The sequence below is a fragment of the Stegastes partitus genome, unplaced genomic scaffold (assembly GCF_000690725.1).
Source record: "Stegastes partitus isolate 25-593 unplaced genomic scaffold, Stegastes_partitus-1.0.2 Scaffold1230, whole genome shotgun sequence".
Lineage (NCBI taxonomy): Eukaryota > Metazoa > Chordata > Actinopteri > Pomacentridae > Stegastes > Stegastes partitus.
Window position 1 is genome coordinate 28,658 of NW_007578961.1, and position 17,465 is coordinate 46,122.

Here is a 17,465-nt window from a genome sequence, read left to right on the forward strand (position 1 = left end):
AATATATAGTATAGATATAATAATTAAAACATAATGATAATATAATATATAAAGCATAGTATAATATAAATAATAAACATATGAGATAAATAGTTCAGAGTCAGTTCATTGGAAGCTGTATCCAGACCCGTGGTTTCAAATTTGCATTCGACCTGTAAAGAACATTTGGGGGACTGCCTTCTATTTCTGGCCCGTTCTGTTCTGCGGGGGTGTGTTTTTTCATTTCCGCCTACTACAATGCAATTTCTAAACCATCATTGCCAAACGTCAGGCTTTGGTGTCAGTCACTCAGAATCAAAGAGCCAAAGGCTTGTTTCTAATCTCACAATGCTGCGCCGAGATTCAATAATCAAACAGGGAGAAATCCATCATAGACGGTGCAAAGAGACTAATTTCTCCACCAGCGGTAGCCCCGTGAGACTGATGCAATACGGACACGTGTTGCGCTGCAAGCAAGAAGGAAAAAATCACACAAAGTCGAGATCTGCTCCACAAGTCTGGTCAAGTTAATCTAACGATGCTGTGAGGTGTTTGGCTTGATGAATTGTTGGTAATCGGGCAGACTCACGGCACTGTTTGTGGTCAGATGGTAAAGCAAATATCACTCACGACTTAAGTATAACACAATGAGGTTCACTCCTGACTGTAGGAACACATGAACTGGGATAAACTCAAGGTTTACTTTGCTATTCTTGAAGCTTTTAGCCAAAAGGAAACCTTGAATTTTGTTTACTCGCAGTAAAATAATGGGATTTAGAGGATCGGTTCACATGAAGTCTGTGGATTACTGAGAGTAACCGTGTCAAAGATTTTAATGTGTGTTTCTTTAAATCTGTGAGTAACACAAATACAAACTCTTAGGAGTCTGGAGTAAAGATGGAGACCTTAAAAGAAAGAAAAACCCAAAGAGGAGACCTGAATCGAATCTCCTCAGTGATCAGATCTATGAAGTCAGGCAACGTCAAATCACAGATTGTAGATCTAATGATTTATCTACAGGAGGTTGTTTGTATGTTACTTATCTATATGTTGTATGCAGTCATGGATACATGTGTGGGGATTTGCATCATTGGTGAAACACATAATCAGATGATTTACTTCTGTACAAGTACCAATAAAGCAGTGTGAAGTAGAAAGCAAAAAGTAAAGTGTAGCATGAACAATCCTACTGATGCAAAAGCACATGAGTATTAATAGTAAAATATCTATAAAGTCTTGAAGTTACAGGTGCTGGTTTAATCCCCCTGACTGATATGTTATTATATATGACACCACTGGACTATTGACAACACTGGGTTACAAAAAAATATACGTTTTTGAAGGTGTCTCGGATTTTTAAAAAACTGATTTAGAACATTTTTGCAACGCTAAATCCAAAAATAACATCTGCTTTTCTGTCTCAGGTTTTTATGCCAACTCAATTTTTAAAAAATCAATTGCGCCACTAAACCGATGACATTTTTTGACATCAGCGATTGATTTATTTTAGTATTTCACATTTGAAATCACATTTTAGGGGAAAATTTTCATTTTCTATGAGCTAAATGATCCACAAGTTGATGAGCGTAAACATTTGTAAAGGTAAAAACAAGTAAATTTCAAATGGTGACAAATCAAACTTTTGACCTCATTGAGCAAAACTATTGTAATATTTGGATTCAGCTCATTGTAATTGTCCAAAATCAGCTCAAAAAACACCGAAATGGGTGTAGACCAGTGTAATGAACCCTGTAGGTGGAGCTAGTGAGAAATATTTTAACTACAGTTTAATAAACCGGATCTCTGTTTTCAGTTTTTGGATCTTATCTTTACATTTTGGGGAAGTTATTAGAACATTTGAGCACTGACATAATCCGCTTTAGCAGCTTAGAGAGTAAAAAGACGATTTGCTGAAACTGCTAACGACTCACACACATCTGAGGAGTGACCCTGAATATGCTTTTTTTTAAGATGCTAAAATTTTAAAAACTACTTCTTTCGCTCTTTTGTTTATTATATTAAAAGCTTCCCATAATATCCATCACATAAAACCTTCATCTTAAATGTACCTAAAGCTAGAAAGTACAATGCTGCCCTCTGAAGTGTAGTTACGTGGAAATACTCGAGTAAATGTACTTAAGGATGCCTCCCGTGTGGACTCTGTCTGGATACTGTACGTGACCTTTCAAAGTGTGCACGCGCCACTCGTGTGTTTGTGCGAGCGCATGCAGGAGGAGGGGAGGTGGGGGATGGGGGGTGGACTCGGTACACAAAACCACGTTAGAGCTGTCACAAGCAGAGCCGAAATTGGATTAGTGTCACCCGTGATAAGGCGAAGGGGCGAAAGAGGGAAGGGGAGAAAATTGGAAGAAAGGAAACGGCTATTTCGCCACCACTACATCCCTCTCTCTCTCTCTCTCTCTCTACCTCCACCTCCACAATAATTTCATTTCAAATTCCAGGCACTGAATGCATAACCGCGCCGCCATGCCGTTATGGAGCCGGCAGAAGTTAATATAATATTTATATGCAGACTGTGGAACCCTGAATTTCCCCTTTCTTTTTTCCGAACAGCATGCAAACCTCCTCCTCCACCTCCGCCGCCGCCGCCGCCGATATCCACACACTCGAGCACACAGACCTCGCTGCTATGTCTCGTTTTAGAATTGCCTTTGTTACCGTTTGACACTATTTTTACACCTCCAGGAGAACTGAAACGGGGCCCGTCACGGAGGCAGGGTGGAGGTGAGCAGCTCCTGGTCAGGTGCTGTTGGCTTCACCGCGAAGACGTCGGAGAAACAAAACCCAACGTCAGTGGATGATTCAATTAATGCAGACAGAGAGGGAGGGAGGGAGGATGCACGGGCATGTGATGAGCCATAAGAATAATCTGGACTGATGTCTCCAAAACGCTGCGTTAAATAACGACTGTTGGAGGCGATGGAGAAAGTGGTGGTTAAAGGATACTGGGAGGGAAGATAGAGATGCTGACAGGTGAAGCTGAAAAGGGAGGGAGAGAAGAACTCACAGAGGAGCTATAAATACAGCGAAAGAGAGGCCTTTGGTTGCCGCATAAAGCCACAATGAGGAGCCCCAACGTTGTTAGCATTCAGCTAGCGTGGCAGTACGGTGCAGCTTCCTGCTGTGTCTACAGTAAAACCAATAAGAGGACGGTATCATGGGATTGTGCAGGAGAAATATGGCACATTATTTTTGCGGCGGGGGGGTGGAGGGCCGGGCGCTGAGAGACCCGGGATACAGATAAGACTCCCATTAAGGATTCAACCACGGGGTCACGGCAGTTACAGCTCCTCCACCGAGGCGCAGATTTCCATTTTTGCCACGTCCCAGGATTCACACTTGTAGCTTTAGTGCTGTTACAGTCCCACTAAAGTCGTCTTTATGGGCTGCTGGCGGTGAACAATAAGTTGATGATGCAAGTTTGCCACCCAGTAACTTTTGTGGTTTGACAAAAAAATAAAAAAAAAGCTCATATTTTAATCAGCGTCCCGTGTTTGAACAGCGAGCTCTTCTCCTGCTTTGATGATACCAAGAGGATATAAACGGCTCACGTCCCGCCGGAGCCGAGCAGGTGCGACGATGCACGGTTCCCTCCGGTGACCCTGATTCTCCCCCAGAGATCGGATCAGCCCCTCTGTTAGGCTGGCTGAGCCTGATAACTCCTCTGAGCGATAACAAGCGAGGACAGAAAGGAAACATATATGAGAGAGAGAGTGAAAAAGATACCGCCACCTGTGCATGTGGCGGCGGCGGCGGCGGCGGGAGAGGAAAACAGGCCCGAGTGTGTAGCTGCATGTGTTTGTGTTGTTCACATCAAACAATAGAGAGGCAGGGAGGTGTTCCTTGGCTCCCTGTTAGCGTTTGAAAAATGACACGAACGGACACCTTTAGAAACAGCAGCACCTCTCTGTTTGCGGGAGAGGAAGGAAGGCAGGGTGTAATATTGGCGGAGCGAAAGAAGATGAGTCATGTCATCTTTAATGAAAGCGCCGGCAGCATCTGTGTGGAGTTGTGGTTGGCACCATCAGCACATTGTTATCTCCCTGTGTTCCCCGGCTAAGAGGCGGCAGCAGCAGACCTCCCAGGCCGCGGTGTGGCAAAGTCGCACTGGAGGCCATTAAAGACAGACGGCGGCACCTGGCAAATAGGGCAAGAAGAAGACAGAGGAAATGGAGGGGGAAAAAAAAAAAAAAGAAATGGAACAGAGAGTGGCTCATTATCGTTCAGAGCAGGTATTACAGGTTAGAAACCCTTTGGAGTACGAGTGGAGGAGAAGCGGCGGCCGGATGGAGTAATTCTGTCTGCTTTCTTAATTAAACCTACACGTGATCGGTGTGATCCAGCTCAGCTCTCAGGTCAGGAGCTTGAATACTGGGGAAAAAAAAAGAAGTAAAAGTTGATTTTAATTTTTTCTAAACGCGGTCCTTTTATAGAGGAAATGATGTTTTGAATCAGGTGTGTGTATTTTGCAACAGGGCAGATATAAAAGGCCACAAATGTCACGAAATGACAGAACGCCTGATCCTCGCTGTCTGGCTTCAGCGAAAGGCCAGACTCACACGTTGCTTTTAACTTTTAAGCTCGTTTCTCCCACTGGAAGCATCCTGCAAACCGTTAATAGATCAGGGGTGTTGTAACAGTGCCCCCTAGTGGATGTGGTTGGAAATAAAAAATTTGCATGTGTTCTGCATTTACAGTATCTCTCAGCCACACTATTTTTTTCTCATATAAAGCCTCTCCTATATCCTGGGTCTATCGTTTAAGAAAAAACAAATCTTTTTCAGACATAAAAACTTTCTGCAGGCCGTGACGCAGACGTTTGTCACATTTTCAACCTTCACAGACGAGCGACGAGGAACCAGAAGGGCCCGGATGTTTTGAATAAATCCACTCAACTTCACAAAGCAGCAAAACAATACCGTTCAAACGCCAACATCGTGCCCGTCAGCTCCACCTGACTGTAATTATGCTAATTTAAAGTAATTAGCCAAGAAACCTGCTAGCTTTAATGAATGGCTGCTAAAGAGCACGAGGTAATTCCAGATAATGAGCCTCACACTCTGCGGTTTAGACGAACACTCAGTGGTTTTTTATTTTTAAGGGATTCCCGTCTACACTCAGATAAACTCCAGTCCACGCTGATGAGACTCTAGACAAACATTTTCTTTGCCGCCTGCCACAAACACGCCTTGGCGCTGCTATTTTGGCCCGGGGTCACCTGTTGACCTGACAGGCAAGTGTCGGGGGAGAGCTCACATGTCAGCTGCAGGTGGAGGCTCTCGGCGGGGATCGATGCTGTGCTGCCGGCCGGCGCAGTCGGAGCCCAGGACGACTCGAGCGACTGCAGGTAAAGGGGGGCTCCTCCGTCCGCCGTTATCGCACTCTGCTCGTCTTTTGTGTGTTTTAACTGATCTCTCAGGACTCGGCTTCCCTGTGATGTATTATTTTGCAGACATGTGCAGTCACGGCCGCTTGTTTTTTTCTCGTTTGACAATCTTGCTCTTTTCTCAGATGTTGCCGGCGCCTTGGAGTTTACCTAAAGGTTTCATGAGGTTGAGTAGACACAGGTAAAGGGATATGTCCTCCTTCCCTTCGCTGTACATGCAGATTCGTACGTCTGTGCAATTAGCCTTGAAAACCAAATCTTTAATGTCACGAGGATAATGGTGCATCCTGGGAAGGTTTTGTTTTTTACGGTCAGTGTTATTTTTAACCTGTATCTCAGACGTGCCGTTTCTCACCTGCTCTCTCCTCAGTTAAGCAATTAACGCGGGGCAGCAAGTCTGGAGGTGTCCCAACCCTCTGAAGATGTACGGCCTGTATTTGGAAGCAGTGAACGATTACATCAACGAGTCCTACGGAGAGGATGTGTGGAGGCTGATCGAGAACCGGGCGGAGATACCCCACCTCAAGTTCGTCAGACATCAAATGTACAAGTAGGTTTTTTGTGGTTTACGCTGTGAGTCTGGATTTTTAGTGCTTGAACTGCAAAAAAAAAGACATAATGGGAAGTGACAAAGCACACAAACCTAATAGCAGAGCAATCTAGCAGGACTTAGCCACTCGCTCAATTCAAGTGCAGCACTCTGAAATATTAAAAAATGCAAGAACTTTTTTTTTAGTCCCCAGCTGAGTTACTGACAAGGGATGTAGTTAACTGTGACGATATGCACAAGGTGGACAGAATGTAAATGTACAATCTGATGCAGTTTAGCGCAGTAAGGACGCAAAAATAATAGATTTGTTTGATTTTTTAGCACAAACTGTTGATGTTGTTCCCACTCCTGCATTTTAATTTGATTTACTGGAATTAGAATTCTCTCTATATGATAGATTTTTCAAGCAAATACCAACTCAAACAATACGATTAATCCATTCCTCCTTCTTTAACAGTGACAACCTGATCCTGCGGTTGGCGAAGGCAGCCGGCGAGGTTCTGGGAAAGACCCACGACGAGCTCATGTACGCCTTCGGGGTCTACATGGTCAAGAGGATCGGAAACTATGGATACGAGCGGATCCTGAAGGTGACGCAGCGGTCGTCTTTAGCTGCAAAATTAAAACTGTGATGGGTAACATATTGGTAGAAACCCAGCTCATGTTTTTTCCCCCATGAAGAGACAAATGAAGCAGAATCTGAGGGGAAACGTGTCCCTGTACGTATAATATCTTACAGGGCTGGTCTAGGACAATCAAAAATACATCTGTCCTGGCGTTTTGGCGCACACCGGCTCACCACAGTCAATCACACATCACTCATCTTGTCACCGACTGAAGCTATGCAATGAGGAAGAGGGAGTCAAGGAAGCTCAGGAGGGGAAAAAAAACCCCTTAACAAGTGGCGTTGCGTTGCTCTCATCTGATAAATCCTAAATAAAGCGATGGCATCCTGGGTGTGTGAGAGAGAAACAACATAATAATGATAAATGACTGATCAGGAAAACCACATGAAAGCTGGTTCCCTCCCAGATTCGGTTTAAGGTCCCAAAAGAACGCTGTTCAACTTACGGCCTAATAAATAAATGAGCAGTCGCTGCCAGTCGTGATGTTGACATTGAGAAATGGTAGCTAGCTAATATATTGACATTTTTCCACAAGGAAAATGCATCAGAGCCGTGCTAACGTGTAGTGTTAGCTCGCCAAGGAAAACACAAGCGTTCCCTAGCCGTTAGCATCTCTTGCTAGCTAGCCACTGTGACCTCCATACATGGTGACGTTGGAAGCACAAACACACCTGCGCTAATAAAAATTAGACAAATTGAAATAAAGTAGATCAAAGCATGCATCTTTTACTGTCACATTATCAACATAATTTGGCAAATGCCAGCTAGTTTGTTCACTACTAGTGCTTATTTGCGTAATTTTAACACGCATCATTTAATCATCAATGCTAACCATTAGCATCACATTGCTAGGGGAGGTAGCTAGCCTATTGTTAGCTTATATTTAATGCGGGTTCAACACTTCCTCCGCTTTGTAAGACTCATATAATGACATTTTTCCACAAGTATAATGTATCAGAGCCGTGCTAAAGTGTAGTGCTGTTTCACCAAGGAATACACAAGAGCTAGCTTTCTAGCCGTTAGCATCTCTTGCTAGCTAGCCACTGTGACCTCCATACACGGTGGTGTTGGAAGTAGCCTGCTAACACCTGCTATAATAAAAATAGCCAAATTTAAATAAAGTAGACCAAAGCATGCATCTTTTACTGTCATATTATCAACATAATTTAGCAAATGCTAGCTAGTTTGTTCACATTTTAACACGCATCATTTCATCATCAATGCTAACCGCTATCACTACTTTGCTAGGGGAGGTAGCTAGCTGCTATAATGCGAGTTCAAGACTCCCTCCACAGACTCAAAACTGTTCAGGACTGTTTATTCTTTGCGATTTCCTTTTCTTATATGTATAATTTTTATCTGTTCTGCTGTATTTGTTTCCTTCTAAAGCGACCTTGGGTGTCAAGAACGGCGCTCGCAAGTAGAATGCATTATTCTTCTAATTAGCCACAGGTGCTAAAATAGCTCCTCAGCAAACCCGTTAATGACTTTAACACATTTATCTGTTATTTTGTAGGCCACATCTCCTCAGCCTCTTCACTTCAAAACTTTACAAACGCTGAAGGAAGTGCGCTGACCCCACATCAGAGGGATTTAGAGATGTGACTGGCTAATATATCAAACTGTTAAATAGAACACTCCAGCCAGTGGTCTTTTCTTTTTTTTTTAACTTTTCTCTTTTAGCTCAATCTAAGAAGCAGCGTGTGGTCGGGGTCACAGTACAGATGAGTCGATAACGGAGCTATAAATAGTGAACTTCCCTCTAAACGTCTCGCGTGGTTTCATATCAGTTATGTTCATGCGCTCCGATATCTCCCCAAAAATCTGGACTAAAAAGTCATTTCAGAACCAGTCTTTCTTCTTCCATTAATCATCTCGTGTGTCGCCAGAATAATTTGGTGTCCCTGCTTATAAAACTGTACATAAAGTGGTTCAAAGTAGCTCCACAAACGGCCCTTTTCCTTTAATACTTGAACTATTTTTGCTGGTAATTTGTGATGCTTTTATTTTGACAATTTTTACTTTGGTGTATTGGAGGATGTTCCATCACTGGGTCTCTTAAATATCTGTGTTGGGGTTGAGATGTAGTGACGAAGCAATGAGCTGTAACGTAATGTAAAACTTCCCCGTCCTCCGCCTTCCTCCAGGTGTTGGGCCGAAACGTGCGCGACTTCATCAACGAGCTGGACAACCTGCACGAGTACTTCCGCTTTTCCTTCCCCAAGGTGCAGCCGCCGAGCTTCTGCGTGGAGGAGGAGTGCGAGACGAGCCTGACTCTGCACTACCGCAGCACCCGCAAGGGCTTCACCCAGTTCGTCAAAGGTACCAGAAGCTCAGCTCGGCGGTTCCCCCACCCGGTTGGGTTCGACTCCTCGCCGCAGCGACAGGAAGCTGGGTTTGACCCCCAACCTCAGCGCGCACTTTACATCTTCCCCCTCGTGTTTGTGTGGGTTTTATGACATGCGAGGACAGGCTGTGAGCATCGCGGGGTGATTAAGAAAAGCATGACTTCAGAGCAAGAATAGGAAACTGTTCTGAGGAAGACTTGCTGTCAGGTTCAGAACTGTTGTGCTGCTTTTAAGCGTCGCTCACAGAAAACAAACGGCATTAAAGATGTAATCTGAGCAGCACGTCTTACACCTTTAACTGAACATTTCATGCGCTTTATTAGTAGTTTTTCTACCTTCTGGGCGTCTTTTCATGCATCACTGTTTCCAACTGCACAAAACTAAATAATAGTATGAACCTAACACGTGTAGCACCGCTCAAAAACAGAATTACACAAAAAATAAACGTCAAACGATGAATTCAAACAAATGAATAAGATCCCAGTCTTGCAATATATAAACAAAACAGTCGAGACCCTATTATGTTATTAATCAAGTGATTTAACCCGAGTTCTTCCCATACGAGCGATTAAAACCCTAATAAAATATATAAATACTGCTTCACCTGACTTTGACGCACGTTAAGGTTAAGACCCGACAGTGTTATTAAAAATGGAGAACGTCCTAACTCATGTAATAATATAGGTAGGACCCGACGGGGTTATGAATCCAGGAACTTAATGAATATAAAAATTATAGCCAGACCTCACAGCATCATTAATTATTGATATTAACCTGACTAGTCGTTTTAGGGTGGGCCGAGCTTTCACAAGAACCGTCCCTGTAGAACCTCTGTAGGGTTCATATTTGGGGGGAGAAAAACCAAAACCTGACTGCTACGTGGGTCTCAATGCTGACTGGTTGAACTCAAAAAAGATGTACAGGACAACATGAAAAACCCTCCATTACTCTATTTCCCAGCTGCTCAGAGAATCCACCGTTATTTGTCTTCTCCTTCGCTGGTTACAGGCTCGTTCCTGTAATCCAACGTGCTCTTTACTAAACAGTAATGTGTCGTATATGGACCCCAAACATCATAACAGCGTAGTAACTGTATTTTTATGCTGATTTTATTTTCAGATTTAACTTGAAATGAGACAGAATATTAGAAATTAATTGCCAAACGCAGCTGCTGTACAGTTAGTTTTATGTAGCTGCACTTTATTTTGAAACCTATTCCCCTTTAAAAATCTATTTAAAGTCGATTTTCCATTAAAAATGTACAAAAAAAAAGAAGAACAAACCTCTGCGCGCTCCGAAAAAAATGTAATTATTTGGCTCATGAGGACACGGCAGCAGTGACACTCCCAGACAAGGTTAATCTATCCAGACAAAGTCACTGATTCCTAACAGAATGGAAATCTGCTCAGCAGTACAGTCAGCTGGTGAATGAAGCTCACACGAGCCTGTTCTGACTAAACCTCTTGAAGCCGACCTCCTTGACCGGTGTGCGTTATTGACTCCTGCAGGGCAGCTCTCTCAAGTGGGACGGCAATTCTACAACACGGACATCGAAGTGGAGATCCTGTCTAAAGAGGAAACCGAGAAGATGACGTATGTGGTATGTACTCGGATCCGTCGAGTGCCTGACCTTGACCCGTCTGTCGGTTCAATCAGCATGGAAATGATCCCGTCGCTTTCGACGAGACGAGTTCTTGTTTGCACTCAGACGGCAAGTGTTTATTGGACGGAGATGAGTGCTTATTGGGAAGGGGCTCTGGGTGGGATCAGATCTACAGGAGAGCAGATTGGAAATATTCAACCTGTGAGCTGACACCAGCGTCGGCCTCGTTGTTCTGGAGATGTTCCTCAAGCAAAACGGCACAGTGTTTGATTTCTGAAACGGTGAGCAAGCGGCTCACTCCCGAAACACTTTTACGGGTAAAATCAACCGGAAAGGGAACGTACCAACTCTGGGGCTGAACAGGAAGTGGTAATAAGAGTGGCCAATAAGAGTTGTTGTTATTTATGGAGTTCATGATGACCCAGCGACCGAGTGATGTTTTTCGTGTGGTCAGTCTTTAGAACTTTTAAAGGGCATGGACCAGATGGAAGGACCAGATACGCTGCAGCAGTGCATTTTAATGAGGGACACTCGTACGCTGTGATCGTAGATATGATGTCATGTTTGCATGATGTTCACGTCAGCTTGAGGTCTCTGAAAAGCATGAAGCCGGGTTGTAACTGCGTTAATCGGCTCGTGTGTGGGCCACAAAATGGGCAAAACTCGGTTGCTATCCATCGTGGGTCACCATGAACTCCATAAATGACAACTGACCGCTCCCCGTGACCACTCCCGGTTCAGTCTCAGAGTTGGTACGTTCCATTTCTAGTTGATTTTACTCGTAAAAGTGTTTTGCACTTCCCGGTTACTGTAAAAAGGTCCTAAAAGGACTCTAGAATCAGTTTAATCTCCATTCTAGTAAAGCATACTTAACGGTAATGGTAATGGTAAGAACAACTTGGTACCAGATTCCTGAATGGTGGTTAATTTCAATATAAAAACGGCAGACTTGATGCTCACAAACCAATTTATAAAAGCTGATGATTTGTCAGAAAGTACATCTGTAGTTGTAAATATTAAAAAAATAAATAAATAAATAAAAAATTGCACATCTAGAAAAAACATGAATGAACTGTCTGAAGAGTTTTTTTTTCCAAAAGCAAAACAAAAATAAAAATAAAAAATTAATAAAAATGATTCAAATAAAAAGTAAGAAAAAAATTAATAAAAAATTTTAAATAACTTTAAAAATTAAGAATTTAAAAATTAAATGACAAAATTATATATAAAAAAAACAAACTAAATAAATTTTAAAAATAAATAAATAAATTATTATTATCTCTATTATTTTATTTATTTGTCTTTATATTTCTACTTTTATCAGCCTTTTCTTTGAAGTATTTATTTTTGATTAATATTGCCACATTATTTTTTACTTTTTCATTTTGTTTATTCTTTTTATTTCCACTTTAATTTTTTTTTATTCTTTTCTTGATTTATGTTTGTCATGTGGTACTCTCACTACTCCATAAAATGGTGCCTGAAACCATAAATATATTTATTAAATCCTGTACGGCCTTATGATGGTATTTTTTTTATTTTTATTTTTTTAACTCTAGTAGAAATATACGCCTTTGCTTTTAATATATTTCAAAAGCTCAGCATCATAGAAATACGCCATTACATTTTGCTTCATCAAGTGCACTTAAAACTCACAAAATCCATCCGAGGGTTTAAAAAGGCATGATAACTTTTTTTTTTCCTTAAATCACAGATGTTACACCATTTATGGTCACCAAAAATAGCAAAAAGAGAAAGAATCATAAGAGTTTGAGCTTTCCAACATACAACGAGACAGACTGAGAGGAAAATAAAACGTACTTGATCAATAAAATAAATACAGCGTGGCTCTAAAGCAGCAAACGGAGACGCGAGGTGTCAGAAAACTGTTGGAGGATGTGTTCATCATGGTGACGTATGTTTGAAATATGGTGAAATACAGTTCTTAAAGGCTGTAAAAGTGTAAATGTAAATTATCTATAGCATGTAGAGCCTCACATTTTTTTTATTCTAGTATTAGTAACACCTAAACACCTTTATTTCTACCTACTTCTAGTCATGGTTGTGCTGTTTCCATAGAGCCCACAGCGAGTGAAAAGCTGACAGCGGGTTCAGAGGGTTAAGAGAAAAACTCCCACTTCTGCACAAAAAAACACAAGCTTCCTCTCATCAGCTTGTGTTTCAGAGGTTTCTCCACCTTCTCGTCTCGCTCCAGGTTTACAAGATGAACTTTGACAACGCCGCCTTCAAGCACCGCATGCCCCAGCAGAAGACGGCGCCGAGCTACGAGAAGCTGCCCATGAAGCGGGGCATCTTCTTCGACATGTTCCCCTTCAGCGTCATCTTCCGCCGCGACATGACCATGTACCGCATCGGCGACGGCCTCAAGGAGGTCTTCTCCGACCTCCAGGGCAAGAAGGTCAACGAAGAGTTCACGCTGGTCAGGCCCATGCTGGAGTTCAGCTGGGACAACGTGAGTTTGGACTCACCGCTCGCACGATGATGTTCAGTCTCAGCCCGGAACGCTATTCTAAGCACAAAACTCTTTTCTGCTTGCCTTGGTCAGATCTACACCCATCTGAACAACGTGTTTGAGCTTCTGTCCAAAGCGGTGGTGGAGAGCAAGCAGAAGGTCAACATCCCCAAACTGAGCAAGGAGGAGCCAGAGGAGAAGGAGGAGAGCGAGAAGCCGAAGAGGGAAGAAGAAACGGGTACCGGTCTCAAGCTTTCACGTTTGTTAATCATTTCAAATCCATAACGTGTGGATATCTGGAGAGAGCAAAATAAAACATTCACGATCCATTCAGGGGGACATTAGAATCAAACTGTTATCAAATCTAAATGCATCCTCAAACACTATAAACTGATTTGGACAGAACCCTGAACACATCAGCATATAGACGCTTCATCTGTTCACTTCCTGACTGTTGCTCTCCTGTTATTGCCCGAGTGTGTGACTGGAATCCACTGCAGCGTTTTCCTACGACCTTGTTAGCTTGCATGGTTAACTCATCCCGCTTCGTTTGTCATCCATCCTCCACCAGAGCAAAAAGCAGCGGAGGAGATGAAGGGCACGGACCAGGAGTACAGCAGCTCCCTCACTCAGTACAACAGCGCTGCCAACTCCGGAGGCGAGGACATCGAACTGCTGGCGTTCCAGACTGTCACCGGTTAAAACCTTTTTACTCTTTAAGCTTTACAAAACGAGCCGGTAAACCGTTAATGGCTTTCCTTCATGATTCTAAACACGTCTTTGATTGAGTCATAACTCTGTTCACTTCTGCTCAGGAAAGTGCAGCGAGACCATCTTTGAGGACATGCGGGAGCCTCCGAAGAAGCCTTTACACCTGAAGGGCCAGATGAAGTATGTCCCTCAGTGGGACTCCCTCATCTTCCTGGGGACGCCCATGTAAGATCATCCCGTCCGCTCCTAGAAACCACAGACTGTATAAAAGATGGACGTAGCTACCGTAACGTCACCCGTTGGTTTCTGCACTGAGAAAATGAAGCCAGGGGTTTGCTACTTCCTGGTTGACATCTTGGATTTTTGGAGCCAAAAATCGTGGGAGGGGGGCGGAGCCATAGGAGCAGTGATTGGTCAGACGGATTGAGAGGCGGGCCCTCTCTGCCCCGCCCACATTTACCTCCTTCTGCTCGCTTCGCCTGCATCGTCGCTGCCGACTGTCAATCAAGCCAGCCACGCCCCTTGCGCCGCAAAATATTGACGATTTTTTAAAAATTCAGTATTGATTTATTTTCAGATTGGCCACCTGATCTCTGGATTTGACTATGAAAACTAATAAGAAAAAAATCCCGAGCTGTAGGAAAGCGGCATTTGTTCCTTTTCAATTCATTTCTATTGGAGCCAGGGCTTTCTGGAGCCAGTAGCTAGTGGACGTAGTGATACTGCAGGTTTTTGACACTTCCGGGTTGGCTTCATTTTTCAGGGCCGGTTGCTACGTCCACCTTTTATACAGTCTATGCTAGAAACAGAGACCCAACTCCAGGTCCCAAATCAGGCCGGGTCCAAGTTATACCCAGTCTAATCAGGTGTGAAAGAGTCCTGCTCTGTTGCTACAAGGACTGCACGAGCCTCCATGTGTCTATTATCCAAGTGGAGCTGCCTCGGTATCAGTTCTGATCATGTAGGGCATCAATCATTGTAGTGGGGGTTTTTTTGGTCTCTCTAATTCTGTTCTGCTGTGGCTTCATGGTCAAAGTCGTTTGTTTCTTTCTCTTCTAAATTAATTTACCTAAGAGATTGTTAAAAATAGTTTTTTTTAGTTTTGAATAAGTCAAACTTCGACCAGATGAAGGTGTTATGTTACACTAGAACCTTTATTTATAACATAGTTTATGCAGCCAAACATCTCATATTTCCCTTATTTTAGTATGTTTCATATTATAACGTGGAGTCTTTTTATTTTCTGAGGCGCTGTTTCTGTTTCCGAGGTGTTAATTTGCTGTTCTTAGTGTGTGCCATGTTTTCTACACATTCCCTCAGCGTTAGCCGTGAAACACAGTGTTATATTTCATTAACTTCAGCCTAACTGAGAAAGCGCAGTTATGTGTAATATTCAGAAATAAACAGAAGCTGCTGTGTTTCTGTTTACGCCACCACAGTGCTTATATGTACAAAACAGGCCTGCAGGGTTGTTGGACCAACAGCAACCCCTGCCTACATGAGGTATTATTTTAATATCAGCCATTATGTGATCATTTACTGGAAAAAGGGCAGCAGATCAATATATTCATGCTCTACCCTGGACTTCTTCCTTCACTCTTCAGTTCTAGATGTTGTGCTTCTTAATGACTGATATTAGGAGCTACAGATTAGACATTAATGCATCCTCATTTCCTTCGTTTTCTTGCAGCATAGAGACGGTGGAGGACATGATAAAGATGGGCGTGTACGTGAACGATCTGAATCTGCACGACTCCAGCAGGGAGCTGATCTTGGCCGGGACGCAGCAGTCAGCTGAGCTGCAGCTGGCCCTCGATCAGGTAAAGAAAAAACCCCGAATCCTCGGCCCGGAGAGACGGATCGTCCTGCCAGCAGAGCAGATTTGTTTTAAACAGTGAGAACTCGCTTCTACAAGATCATGACGTATGAGGGCAGTCTGAGGCGGTTCGTGTGATCAAATAAAATGTCTTGTTATAACACTTGTATGACTTCTAGCACAAGTCATTTTGTATGATGCAATAGGTGCACAAAATGTAAGAAGCGCCAGTTCTCTGCGTGCCGCAGCCGGACCAGGTGAGCTCAGGTGAAAGCTCTGCTCCGCTATTGATTTCACCCATTAAAGCTACTTCAGTCATGCAGGAGAGATGTGGATTAGGAGGATTAAAGAAGGCAAAGAGGGATTCTTGAGCTTTAAGAGAGGCCCGACTGTAACCGTAGACTCTTGTATCCTGTTTCTGATCCTCCAGGAGCAACAAAAATATGCTCAGCTGCAGGAAATTATCAAGAAGCTGGATGAAGAAAAGAAGAGGGGAGATTCTTTGCTGTACGCCATGATCCCTAAAGCCGTGGCCGACCGCCTTAGGAAGGGAATCACGGCTCTGGAGACCTGCCAGGTACAAGAGACGACAGGGTTTTGTGAACACAGATAGCGGCGCTCACGAAATACAAAAAAACATCATGTTCCAAAAAAAAAAAAAAACAGCTAAATTGAGTTATTCTAGCTAATAGGACACTGTGAGCAGACGTTTCTAGTCACTTAAAGAGAGAGCACATCTTGCATCTCAAGTACCTTTGTTTCATCATCCCACGCCAGCTCGGGTCAGGGGTCCGCCACGCACCAGTGGCTGTGGCCTGGCAGCTACACGAAGCAGAATTACTTTTTCCTGTTGTGAGCTCGTCATAATTTTGTGTGTGTGTGTGTGGCCCCAGGTGTTCCCAGATGTGACCATCCTGTTCAGCGACGTGGTCAAGTTTAACGAGATCTGCATCCACATCACACCCATGCAGGTGGTGGACATGCTGAACGAGATCTACATCGTGTTCGACACGCTGAGCGAGAAGCACAACGTCTACAAAGTCAGTGCAAGAACGGAACAACGGCATACTACTCTTAACTATTTATGTTTGGCATTTGTGCTTTTGAGGTCTGTTTGTGAAGCCTGATTGGACTTTTCTTCTTTTTTGTCAGCAGGGAAAACTTCTAAAACAATACTGACTGAGATAAACGGCACAAAAATGAATAAATAATTAGAAAAATCTACATTTTATGGGAATTTTGCACGTTTCATTTAGCAAATCTAGCAAATATTTTTTATGTGCAGAAGAAATGGGTCAGACTATTATCAACTTTTTAAAGATAATATATGTAAAGTATTTGTTATTCTTCATGCAAACGTCTCTACAACACTTCTATTCATGGAGCACATTGTAGCTTCAAAGTTCAGATTTTCGGCAACTATAAACAAGTTTGCAAATTTGCATTTCTATTCCCGCCGTACAACTCGTCGCCATCCTCTGTGTCCAGGTGGAGACGATCCGTGACGCCTACATGGTGGTGGCGGGCGTGCCCAACAAGACCACCTTTCACGCGCACCACATCTGCGACATGGCCCTGGACATGCTGAGCTCCATCGACCACCTTAAAGACCCCTCAACCGGGGATAATATCCAGATCAGAGTCGGTGAGACAGCGAAACTGTCTGGAGCTTTGCCGGCTCATGTGCGATAAGGCATCCAGATTATTTGGATGTTTTGCAGGTTCCCTGTTGCTGTTCGTATGAGGTCAGGGTTAACCGCAGAACTGGGAGGGAATCAGTGGCTTGATCCTTGGACTTCACACAGCTGAAGTTGAGGCTTTTTATCTACTCAAACTCTCTGCTGCCTTTCGGTAACAGTCCCAAAAAAAATGATTTTGAGATCTTGGGGCGTAGCAGAAGGATTTTCCTTCAACCAGAAGGCCCAGATGAAGTGCACAGAACAAGACACAGA

At 43.3% G+C, this 17,465-nt stretch overlaps 1 protein-coding gene across 1 annotated transcript in view; it reads left to right on the top strand.

The window, feature by feature from the left end:
- The first annotated feature begins 5,808 nt into the window (after positions 1-5,808).
- The window catches only part of LOC103369034 (soluble guanylate cyclase 88E-like), a 15,387-nt gene continuing 3,730 nt past the window's right edge, over positions 5,809-17,465 (top strand). The window contains exons 1-12 of the mRNA XM_008297615.1: positions 5,809-5,936; positions 6,394-6,526; positions 8,710-8,884; positions 10,419-10,510; positions 12,729-12,986; positions 13,080-13,224; positions 13,558-13,683; positions 13,802-13,922; positions 15,388-15,517; positions 15,944-16,090; positions 16,407-16,553; positions 17,002-17,158. Of these exons, the coding sequence (XP_008295837.1) occupies positions 5,809-5,936; positions 6,394-6,526; positions 8,710-8,884; positions 10,419-10,510; positions 12,729-12,986; positions 13,080-13,224; positions 13,558-13,683; positions 13,802-13,922; positions 15,388-15,517; positions 15,944-16,090; positions 16,407-16,553; positions 17,002-17,158 (1,759 nt within the window). The remainder of the gene's footprint in view (positions 5,937-6,393; positions 6,527-8,709; positions 8,885-10,418; positions 10,511-12,728; positions 12,987-13,079; positions 13,225-13,557; positions 13,684-13,801; positions 13,923-15,387; positions 15,518-15,943; positions 16,091-16,406; positions 16,554-17,001; positions 17,159-17,465) is intronic.